This window comes from Acinonyx jubatus, chromosome B3 (genome assembly GCF_027475565.1).
Source record: "Acinonyx jubatus isolate Ajub_Pintada_27869175 chromosome B3, VMU_Ajub_asm_v1.0, whole genome shotgun sequence".
Taxonomy (NCBI): domain Eukaryota; kingdom Metazoa; phylum Chordata; class Mammalia; order Carnivora; family Felidae; genus Acinonyx; species Acinonyx jubatus.
The window spans coordinates 91,506,359-91,518,214 of NC_069386.1; the positions used below are offsets into that span (position 1 = coordinate 91,506,359).

General features: G+C 37.5%; 2 protein-coding genes across 2 annotated transcripts in view; one reads left to right on the forward strand and one right to left on the reverse strand.

Annotated features, from left to right (window-relative positions):
* LOC128316170 (uncharacterized) overlaps nt 1-3,931 on the reverse strand; it is a 169,962-nt gene extending 166,031 nt beyond the window's left edge. The window contains exons 1-2 of the mRNA XM_053225098.1: nt 3,885-3,931; nt 1,115-1,796 (exon numbers count right to left, since the gene is read on the reverse strand). Of these exons, the coding sequence (XP_053081073.1) occupies nt 1,115-1,796; nt 3,885-3,931 (729 nt within the window). The remainder of the gene's footprint in view (nt 1-1,114; nt 1,797-3,884) is intronic.
* On the forward strand, nt 1,187-11,277 carry CB3H14orf28 (chromosome B3 C14orf28 homolog). The gene is made up of 5 exons (XM_027065643.2): nt 1,187-1,488; nt 4,249-4,773; nt 6,871-6,960; nt 8,140-8,274; nt 9,326-11,277. The coding sequence occupies exons 2-5, from the start codon at nt 4,250-4,252 to the stop codon at nt 9,507-9,509; spliced, it is 933 nt and encodes a 310-aa protein (XP_026921444.2). The 5' UTR covers nt 1,187-1,488; nt 4,249; the 3' UTR covers nt 9,510-11,277.
* Nucleotides 11,278-11,856: the final 579 nt, after the last annotated feature.

Consider the following 11,856-nt stretch of genomic DNA (forward strand, 5'->3'; position numbering starts at 1 on the left):
TTAATCTCTCAGAGCCTCTCATTTCATCTATGAAATGCCACAAGAAATAAGAAATACAGGGAAACTAAAAAGAGCAGACTGTGCCAGAATTATTAATTCTTCCTTTGAGGGAAGAGCCTCTTTCCTCCCCCTGTGTTCTGAGAAATGTCCATTTCCTCCCATCACCCTGTGCAGTAATTTTATGTTGAGTAAGTCAAGTTTCTCTCCTACTTATCATTCTTCTATCACTAGAATCCTTGAGAGAGGTCCACTAGGAAGGTCCCTGTCATACCCTTGACTAGTCTAGAAGGGATCCAACCTCCACCAGACTCAACTGTGACTGAGGACGACAATGATGTGTTGGACTGGATTTGAGCTGTCTGTATTGTATGTTCTGGAGGTTGGGTTTCACTTTCCAGACAATCATTATTTGTTAAACAGTTGGTTGGGGAATATCTCCACAGCATTTGCATTTATAATAGCAGGTAAAGGTAATTTTTCAGGGTGGCCTGTGTTCTCCAGGAGCTAAGTCACATGAGCTTTGATTTTTTTAAGGGAGGACACAAGAACCAGGGTTTACTGAACAGGAATAGTGGTTGAGCCTACAGACTCTAGCATTAAGCAGCTCTGGCATCAATTCCCAGCTGTCACTTAATGTGTGATAATTTATCATTTCCAAACTTCATTTTTTTCATCTCTACAGTGGGACTAAAACTATCTAATTTCTATCAATTTTTATTAGCTTCCATTGTAAATTACAGCACCCCGCCAATTATTACCTCGACACTAAAAAGGGCAGTAAACATTAACACCAATTCAACTTTTCCTAACTATATACTTACATCAAAAGCTTGTATAATTATAATTTTCTGAGAAAATAAAGCTTTCCCCTTCTGAATTAGGAATTTAAGATGACAAGACCCAGAAGCAAACTAAAATCAATGTCCTAAAAATGATACAAACCTCAAAAAGCCAGGCAGGTTTGCCAACAAAGCTCCGCCTCCATGCAAACCCTGCCCACTTCCGGCTGCCCCACCCACCCTCTAACACTGTAGCACCTCCCCTCACTGCAAGGTCCCGCCCCCCGCACCTGATCTTGGTTCCCATTGGGCAAATCTGGATGCTGTGTACACACCCGACACACGCACGTTTGGCGAGGGCGTCTTCGCGCCTGCGCAGCAGCGCCGTCAGGCGGCTGGGAACTAGGGGCTGGGGGGAGGGGGGCCGAGGTCAGGCCGAATCTTCCTCCGTAATAAGAAGCTCCGCGTCCTGCGGTCCTGGCTCCGTGGGTCCGGTCGGATCCGGCCTGGGCGCTGGAGCTGCTGTGGCTCCCTCCGCGGCGGGTGCGATGGAGGCCGTGCCAGAGCCCAGCACTCACGCCGGGGAGGCCCAGACAGCGGGCGGTGCTAGTAGATGAGGCGGCGGCGGCGGCTGCAGCACGGGCTCTCCATGAGCAAGCGGCGGCGACGACGGGTGCGGCGGCACCGGCGGTTTTCGGTCCCCGGGGAGGTACGAGAAGTCGGCTTCCTGGTGGACGGAGACTGGCCGGTGTGGGAACGCCTTCCGCGGCCCGGACCTCCCGCCAGTGCCCGCAGTCCCAGGCGCTTAGGGGAACACTGCCTGACCGTGGGCAGGGGCGTCGAGCCGTATCACCTCCTCCTGGCTCAGAGACCTGCCAACCCTGCGGGACCAGCCCTCGGTGCCAGGCCTTCGCCTGCGCGGAGGGCCGGGGGCGGCGTAGGCGTGTCCGAAGCGCGGGGGACGGAGGCGGGCGCCCACCGCGCGCCCAGCGGGTCCCTGCCCAGAGCCCCGCGCTGCTTCAAGGGGGAGCGCGTGGCCGTTTTTCAGATTATTTCGGGGTGCTGATTCGAGAGGGGACCCTTAGGACCGCCGAGCTCTTAGGGAATCCGGCATTCAGTACCTAGGGCGAGTGGTCTGATCGTCACGATCAGCGTGGAGTACAGATTGTCACCCTTGAAAATGACCCCAAAAGAAAGGTGTCGTTTTGCCAAGGAAAAAGAGGTCGGGGGAGTTTTCCAGGTTTATTTAAACTGGAGGGCCTGTTGAATCAGGACGATAATGCCAGCAGGATATGTCCTCCAGGGCTTCTAATACGGTGCCTAAGGAAACCGTCTTTGACGATGTGGAGAAATCTCAAGACAATTTTAAGTAAAGCTCTTTGCAGCCATTTCTCCGCCTTTTCTGCTCATTTTTGTTGTAATTTACTTTGTAACAAATCACCACGTTAATGCTGAAAGGATTAAGTGTCCTCTAGTTCTTCCAAGCCTCTCTACCCTGCACTTTCCCTCCCCGCAGAAAAAGGCTAGAGAAGTTAATTTCGTTACACATACATACATATATATATGTAAAAGTGTAGTTTAATTCTCTTAAGTATAACAATTGCTGTAAATATTACTTATTTGGTCATGTCTAAAAGATAATTTGAAGAAAAACATTTATGACTCCTTCACAATTTAACATTTGGGAATTAGAACTCAGGCTTAGACCTTGCTACAAAGTTCTTAAAACTTAAACAGAAATAAATGAAACCATGAAGGAAGTCATTTTCATTTTTAAAGTTTTGAATGCCATATATGTATTTTTTTAACCTGCTCGGGAAACATGTTAGTCCTATCAAGAAGAAACAGTTTGTGTTTGCCTAAGGCTCCAGATTTACCACGCCCTCTTATTCCTAAATGGTTGTCTAGAGCCAACAACATGTTACCAACTGTGTAAACTTCTACACTTAAGACTAAATAGTGTTGAATATTTTGTAGTCCACAGCATCTTGCCTCAAGCCGAAAATACTGTGCCCGTGCATGTGTGCCTGCATTTAATATATTGTAGAACTGAATTTTTAGTCTGCTAGTATTGTAAATTTGGTTGGAATTTAAGTGTAAAACAGATTTTTTTAATTGAAGTATAGTTGACATAGTGTTACATTGGTTTTAGGTGTACAACAGTGATTCAACAACTCTATGCTATGTGAACTTAATTTCTTACACAAATAAAACACATAGGTCTGCAGTATTGAGTATTGGATTTATGTTGTGCTTGGGAGTATGTGTGTGGCACTTGAAAAGTCAAAATAAGACATTGACCTCAGTCATGAATTGGTCTCTTCCTATTCTTCAGATGCTTTCCTTTTTCATGGAAATATGCTTTTCCATAAAAGTAACATTAAGAAACCCTATGATATTTTTAGTTTAGATATTTACTGTCCCAAGTAAAGCAGTATTTTCAGTTCAGTTTCATTAGGACCTCATTCTTTAACTTTTTAAAACTTTGCTTTATATAACATACATTATGACACAAACATGTTTATAGAATACTGGCAAAGACCTTAAAAACAAAATGTTTAGCTAACCCCAAGGTTAGGGGAAGGATAAATAACAGTTTAAGTAGGGTGGACGTCCCTGTTCATTCCCAAAACGAACGGAGAGGGGAATCAGATTACTTACCAAGTTCTAAGTTAGATCTTCATAGCATGGTCTCTGCAGTTAGGATTATAGGGTATCCAGCATGGTCCTAAATTGCAAGAGAAAATCCCAAAGTGCATAGAAATGATTTTTGTATCAGCTGTGGCAATGATTCAGTTAAGTACTGTGGATTACTTTTCATATGAGGTCTCAGATAATTGGCCATTATTCTGTAGCTGAACTAAGAATTCCATTATAGCAATTTCATAAGTGCAACCATGCATATTAAAAAGGAAATGAAGCACAGCTTGTATTTTGAAGGGAGGAGAAAGAGGTTTACATTAGGAATACACCCACCCAAATTTAGATTGCATCTTCAAAAGCTCTGTTTTCATTTAGGACTTATTTATTTCAGGGTCTTCCTATAGCAAAGATAAAATCTGCAGTATAATTAGTGTAAAAGTCTATCACGTGCTCATCCTATACCTCAAAAAAGATCGCGCTTCTAAATGGTCTTTCCAGAGACCATGCATATTGCCAATATGGCAATTCTGAGCCAATTCTGGCTCAGCTAGAATTGTTTTAAATTTTTTCATTATATTGGTAGGCCTTCTAACCAAATTTAATTTGAATTTTTTTTAAGATTTTATTTTTAAATAATCTCTGTACCCGACGTGAGGGTTGAATTTACAGTTGGAAGATCAGGAGTGGTATGCTGTACTGACTGAGCCAGTCAGGCACACCTAATTTGAATGTTTAGGCAAGTTTGTTTTGATTTGAACACATCTCAAAAATTTAACATATAAAGTCACAAATTTACATGTTCTATTTTTAAACTTTTGAAATGCAGGATGAAGACACTGTTTGAAGAGATCAAAGCATCAATTAAAAATAACTATAACCAAGATCGCTCATTTTGGAGGCCTGTTCTTCCTTGGGGAGGTGTTTTTACTATCAAAGCTGGCCGCAAAGCAGTATCCTGTACGCCACTTTATGTTGAAATAAGACTGAAAAATACCTGCACCATAGATGGATTCTTGATGTTACTATATGTCATTCTTAATGAAAATGAAAATTTCCCCAGGGAGCTCTCTCTTCATTTAGGTAGAGAGTTTGTAGACTGTTTCCTTTACTTAATGGACACCTACAGTTTCACAACTGTGAAGCTACTTTGGATTTGGGACAAGATGGAAAAACAGCAATACAAATCTGAAGTTCATAAAGCTTCATTAATAATTGATTTATTTGGTAATGAGCATGATAATTTTACAAAAAATCTTGAAAATCTCATGTCTACCATACAAGAGAGTTACTGTTCCAACTGGCGATGCCCAACTCGAGTACAGGAAGATCAGCAACGCACGATTAATATAAAGTAAGTTGCTTTAAAGTGTCACTCTTAGCGAAAATAATACAGTTTTTAAATGAATGTTGCTATAAGTAAATAAGTATAGTCAGAGCACTTTCTAAAGTACAGACCTTGTGTAGTTACTTACACATGGTAACCACATAAATGCAAGACTATAGTAAGTCCCATGACAAGTGTTAACTATTTATTAAATCCAAATATCTTGGAATTGACTTTATAAAACCAGCTAGTAATTATTTCACTGGGAAAGTAATGAATTAGTATGAAAAATGTTTTATTCTTGCTTTGAATTTGCTAATATGAGTGTGTAGATAATTATTTTTGTGTGTCATAAATGTAACCTCTTGAAGAACATTTAACACTATATTGAAATGTGTCACCCCTTGAATGGATTTCTGTTGGGTAGGCTATTTCTACATGAACAAGAAGATTGAAAGTATTTCAGAGGCGCCTGGGTGGCTCAGTCCGTAGAGCTTCTGACTGTTGATTTTGGCTCAGGTCATGATCCCAAGGTTTGTGTGATGAGGTCCTGAGTTGGGCTTCTCACTGAGTATGTAGCCTGCTTAAGATTCTCTCTCTCTCTCTCTCTCTCTCTCTCTCTCTCAAACTCTCTCCCTCCCTCCCTCCCCTTCTCTCTCCAACTCACACTTTCTCTCTAAAAAAAAAAAAAAAAAAGCATTTCTTCATGTCATGGCCAGGACATAATTATAGACTGAAACCCTAAACTCAGAATCTTCGTACCTGGAGAGGATATGAATGTGAGGAGCTTTTTCCCTGACGAGGAGAGGTGCTGATAGCCTACCGAGTATTTTTGGTTTCGAGAGAGAAGGCATACCTCCAGGCTGGTAAATGATAGGGAAGAAGGCCAAACTGGCAAGCCCTAGTGTAGTGTTGGGAAACATTAAAGCCCCCAGGGCACATTAGCTGGAAAAGGGATAACTGTCAGTAGAAAAACAGGACAGAAAAACAAGCCCAAACACATTGTTGTCAGAAAGTGTATTTGGCCCTGTGGTTCACAAAAGCAGCCTAATAGATGTTCCCTTTTGAGAATATACAGTACATACCCCAACTTACTAGATTCACATTTCTTTATAGCATATTTAGTTTAATATTATCACATCATGCTACTTAGGGAAAGCTGAAGATACTCTTTAGAGTCTGCCAGCGAATATTTCTCTTGTTCTGAAATACACTTGGTCCGTTTTCCTGTGTTACTGATACGATGACACTGATTTTGAAATCTCTATCCCGGAAAAAAGTTTTGGTATTCTAATTTTTTTAATGTTTATTTGAGAGAGAGAGAGAGAGGCAGAGAGAGAATGAGCAGGGGGAGGGGCAGAGAGAGAGGGAGCCACAGAATCTGAAGCAGGCTCCAGGCTCTGAGCTGTCAGCACGTGCCCAACATGGGGCTTGAACTCATGAGCCGTGTGATCACAACCTGAGCTGAAGTCGGATGCTTAACCGACTGAGCCACCCAGGCGCCCCAAGCTTTGTTACTCTATAAAAAACTAAAAAGCATTTTAGAAATTTGTTTCTTCAAAAACTAATATCAGTTTATATATGTTTTGAAATATAATGATTTATAATCCTATATTAATACTATTATTTTAAGCTTCTCAATAAAATATTTGTTGTCATACTCTTTATATTCCATGTAACTTTTTAAGGCTTTTGCCTTTATTTAAAACAATCTCTGAAGTATGTAGCAAGAAATTTTTTAACAAATCAGGTTAACTGAAGCCAACAATGCTATAACTTGCATTTAGTCATGTAACTGGCTGCTCTCCTGATTCTGGGTCCTACCTTTCTTCCCCTAAGACCAGAATCTGCTCTACTGAAATCTCTAGAAAAATTTTTAAAGTAACAACTGCATATTTCAGGATCAGTTTACAGAAGGATTTGATGTTTCTTGGAAAGCTTCATGCATTAATGTTTATTAAGTTCAACTGATTTCCTATGATTATAACAAAGGTGAAAAACAGAGGTTATACTTTTATATTTGGTTTGCTAATAATGAATTGACCTGTAAAATTTGCTATCCTAATAATGTATTTACATGAAAAATGTCAAAGCAGTTCTTACATGCGTTTTTAATTGTTGTAGTCCTCCCCAAGAAATTCCTCATGGAAACTTGATACGACTGGCTATGGATGAGTTATTCTGTTCCAGGATTGAACTGTGTGAAGAGAGTGGGTGAGTATATGAGAGACATTTAAGATGACAGTATTTATGTTTTTTATAAAGAAACCTGAACAGATATGGTCTTTGGTGTTAATACTTTATGAAATAGCAACTCACAAGTATTTAGGAAGCCTAACGTTTTTGGAATCTTAACACCTACCGTAGTTTACGCTGCTATTTTATGCTGTGTTGTCATTATCAAATATCACTATATAGAATATTATACTACATTTAATTGATGAATACAAAGCAAATGCCTTTTCTTTTCTTTCCCCACTGCTGAGTAGGTACAATAAAACCTTGGTTAACCGGAACCCAGCTAATCGGACCCTCAATTAACTGGACTTTTTTCTGCATTCCTCATTTAGGACAAAGAGGTAAATGGCAACCAAAAAATTCAACATAGTTAAAAAATTCAAAAGGGGCAGAACATACTCATCCCAGTCGCTTAACAATTTCTATATCTTCAGAAATGTACAATGAGAGTTAATATTTAGAAGGATGATCTTACAGCTAATTAATCACAAGGGAAGAATAAAATACATTCAGTTAATTGTACTTAAGTCCAGAAACTAGACTAATGTATTTTAACAGCAAACACTGAAACACAATGGTTTTCTGATTAACTTTAGTCAGTAACATTTGGGAACCAAAATACTGTGCTCTGAGTATTCCGGTTAATCGAGATTTTACTGTATAATTGTGTATGTTATATTCTGATCCACATGCTTAATATGTAATAGTGCTAAGAAAACAGAATTTGTTTCATCCTAATGGCAAAAGGATGCAATTAGGGAATTTTATGTAATATAAAAATGACTGTAAGAGTCATATTATTTACCTCTGCCATTATTCCTTGAAACCAGCTGAGAGAGAAAAAGCAAACGTATCTCTACATAAAAATAAAGCTTTTATATCAGTTCAAAAGACTACATGTTTTTATAAGCTTAGGAAAAAGATAGCTAGCTTTTCCTAGAGTTTTGCAAGTATATGACTTCTTGTATATAGAATCTCACAGCTGATAAGTTTCTGGGTATAGGTATATAAGATACTATTGTAGCCACACCATTACCCATGCCTAAAATAGATAATTATTCTTATTAGGAAATTAAGTAATAAAGACAATCCAGAAGTGATAAAAGGCAGTTTTGCTTTAAGTGTAATAAAGTTCATGCCTATTTTCAATTTTAGATGTGGTGGCTTAAGAGAATTTTCCCAGCGAGTTTTCTGCCATGGGGCACCCCCTTTTGTTGTCTTAAATATGCAGCATTGGAAATCTGAAGATCTAGCATATGTACCATATTACTTGGATTTATCTGATCACAAGTAGGTGTTTTCCTATTCGGTTTATAAAACTAAGAAAAAATACATTTATTTTCTATTTTTCTGCTATCCCATCATGATTGTGACTAGCCCTTAAGGTAATATTGTTGAAAAAAATCATAGCTATCTTCTTTTTTTTTAGTGTATTTTTTTTAAGTTTATTTATTTTTGAGTGAGAGAGAGAGAGAGAGAGAGTAGAGGAAGGGCAGAGAGTGAATCCCAAGCAGGCTATGAGCTGTCAGAGCCCAATGCCGGGCTTGAATTCATAAACTGTGAGGTCATGACCTGAGCTGAAATCAAGAGTCAGACGCTTAACCTGAACCACCCAGGTATCCCGTAGCTCTCTCTAACTGTGTGTATCCTGAGTAAGATTAGAATCTACTACAGGGAGTCATTCACTGGCAGTGTGCACAGTGGTTGGACTATGGAATAGACAGAATTGAGTTCAAATCCCAGCCCCACCTTTTACAAGCTATGTAACCGTGGGCCAGAACTTAACCAGCTGAAACATCAGTTTCTTATTCTGTAAAACACTGCTGACAGTACCTATCTGGTACATAATTGTGAAGATTTAATGAGATAACACATGTAAAGTGTTTAGGATAGTATCTGACACATAGTAAACAGTAAATACTATTACTTGTATTTCAAGTCAAGGTAGTGTATAGTAGGAGGTCATCATTTAAACAAAAAATGTTACTTTCAATATCAGAGATGAAAATATCTGCATTCAAATAGGACATACAGAGTCTCAACTTTTTGCCTTTGAAAGGCTTTTTGTGTGTGTGTTCTCTTATGTAACCAAACAATACAGATTATCGTTAATCTGTTAAAGTGTTTTTCAAAATTCCTCAATTGTACAATTTTTTAAATTCTTAAATATTTTACTTCAAATTACCAATTATAGCACATGATTTTTACAGATGGATATCATTTTTAGGGACTAGAATGCAAACAATATCGATATTTTTATTCCTTAATTAAGAATTGAAGGAATATTTATCAAAGAACAAAGTATTATCTTTTTTGCTATACTTTGTCTTTTAATTTGCAGGTATTTGTTGGAAGGTGCCACATTATTTAACAAAGAGGAACATCATTATTCTGCAGCTTTCCAGATTGATGGACATTGGATGCACTATGATGGCCTCAGAAATGTGAATTTAATTTTGTTAAATAAACCCCCAGAGTTTCTCCTCTTGTCATCATTGGTTTATATTCGAGCAACAGAGAAATAAATATAGACTGATGCTAAATTAAATTGTTTTCCCTCCTGCCCATGCTCCCCCTGATGAAGGGCTTTTATTTTGTAAATTCTTGGTATCCAAGGAAATAGTTGAACTATACTAGTTTCAGAGGTGTATTTTTCCAGTGTTTAGCCCCAGGTAAATATTATATATACAGAATCTATGCAAAAATGTTTGTATTTTTTTTTTTTTATGTCCTGGGTTATTTTTATACAAGCATAACAAGCATACATTATGTTGAAATAAAATGTATCTTGTAGCCTTTGTATTTTTCATTTATATGTACTCAAAGGATTTTTGCAGTTCTGTCCTTGAATCTAAGAAAATACTTCATCATTTGAATTCTCAATTTTTCTTTTTGGATATTCAAATAAAACCTGGTTACAAGTCAGTATTTCAGTTTATATAAATTTAACAGTTCAAAGTGTATCTGACTATATTTTTTGCCCTACCTCACTAAAATCCAAAGTGCACTGTTGGATCTAGTATGGATTTGAATGTACAACTTATAGATGGCTTAGTCTTTTTTACTTGTTGATTTGCCTAATTTTCTTGCAATAGTTTTTAAAAATACTTTGGTGAGAATATTTTTCTGGGCTTGAATTATTTCTCTATAATGGCAAATTACTTTAACCACTTGCTAAAGTATTATATACCTGCCAGCAAATTTTAAGTGTTAACTAAGCTCCCAAGTTTAATTAAAGTTATTGTTACAAGTAAATTATATAACATAACTAAATGTAATGGAAATCCTCTAATAAAAATCTATTCTGAAGATAAGACAACTATAAAAAAATATTAGGCAACTGGATGTTTACTAATGTTGGATTAACAATAGAAATGTACTTTAAATATATATTTAAGAGAAAACGGTGTCTGGAATATTTTTTGTCCTAGTAAGTCATATTGGCACAGAGAAAAAAATACTTAACATTTTTGGAGTAACAAACTGCTGGCTTCCTTGTAAGTAGTAAACTGATAGCATGAGGGTTTGATTTGCAATATAAATCACAAGAATTTTGTAATTATCAGAAATTATGTTTGTTTTCAAAGACCCTAAGATCTCTCTTCCTATTACAGTTTTAAGGGAAAAAATTAAGTATTATTCTCAAGGGAAAATACTTTTTGAAATTTATTATTATTCACTTCAGTGTTTAATTTCAGTAAACAGTCTATCTTAGATTTTGGGTTGGGATTGAGTGTAGTATATTTGGAGATTTCTACATGATAACACAGTTCACTGCCATATACCAAATTTAATTCAACAAATTAAGTCAGTCTTACATTGGCTTGGTGCCATGTTGAAGTAGCTTACAGAAGAATTACTAAATGTGAGTGCAATGTTGCTGAGAATGCCTCACTTTGAGCAAACTGTGAAAATTGCATCTTGTGCAAGATAAAAAAAAATAGCAATTTATTTTACAAAAAAAATCTACGCTAGAGTTTATTTAAATAGTCCCCACCATGTATTTAAATAGGATTTTATTTACAGCAGACTTTTGTGGTGACACCTTATTGCATGAATCAAAGTATACAACAACACAAATATTAGCATATACATAAGTGGTTCATTAACATAATTATTCCTAATGCAGATTATTCTTTTAAGAATTGCACTTTATTTGGAACAATACTAATTTATCACAAAACAATGACTTACCTACCTCACAGGGTTGTTGTGAGGATTAAGATGTTTGTTAAAATCTTAACTACCTTGAACATGCTAATAAAGATATATTTTTTCTACCTCTTTCATATATAGCAAGTCTCCCAGATTCTCTTTACTAATGAAGTTTTTAGATGTCTTTTTTAAGTTATTTATTTGGGTAGTTGCTCCTATCAGTAATAGACTTGATGTGTAATAGAATTTAAGTATGCCTTCTGGACCTCAAGATAGTTGGATTTTAAGGATAATAAGTAGTTTATTGTTACAGTAGTGGTTGGTTGGTAGAAAGAAGCAATTATCCCCTGCTGACCAAATAGTAAATAGAAAATGGGTGAAAAATAATTAAATGGCATTTTCTGTAGAATGTGAAGGTGAAGGTATGGAAAATTCTTTATAACCTGAAACATCCTTAGAAAAATCATAATACAGGGGGGGCACCTGGGTGGCTCATTCAGTCATCTGTCCGACTCTTGATCTCAGTTCAGGTCATGATCCCATGAAGTGGGAATGAGCCCCAGGTTGGGCTCTGTGCTGGCAATGTAGAGCCTGCTTGGGATTCTCTCTGCCCCTCCCCCACATTCTCTCTCTCTCTCTCTCTCTCTCTCTCTCTCCCTCCCTCTCTCAAAAATAAAATTTAAAAAATCAGAATACAGGGGCAACTGGGTTGGCACA

Bases quoted from the DNA above. Each gene is read 5' to 3' on its own strand.
- CB3H14orf28 (XM_027065643.2), top strand. From the start codon at position 4,250: ATGAAGACACTGTTTGAAGAGATCAAAGCATCAATTAAAAATAACTAT. The intron at 4,774-6,870 runs GTAAGTTGCTTT...TAATTGTTGTAG, and splicing joins CAACGCACGATTAATATAAA to TCCTCCCCAAGAAATTCCTC. The intron at 8,275-9,325 runs GTAGGTGTTTTC...TTTAATTTGCAG, and splicing joins TTGGATTTATCTGATCACAA to GTATTTGTTGGAAGGTGCCA.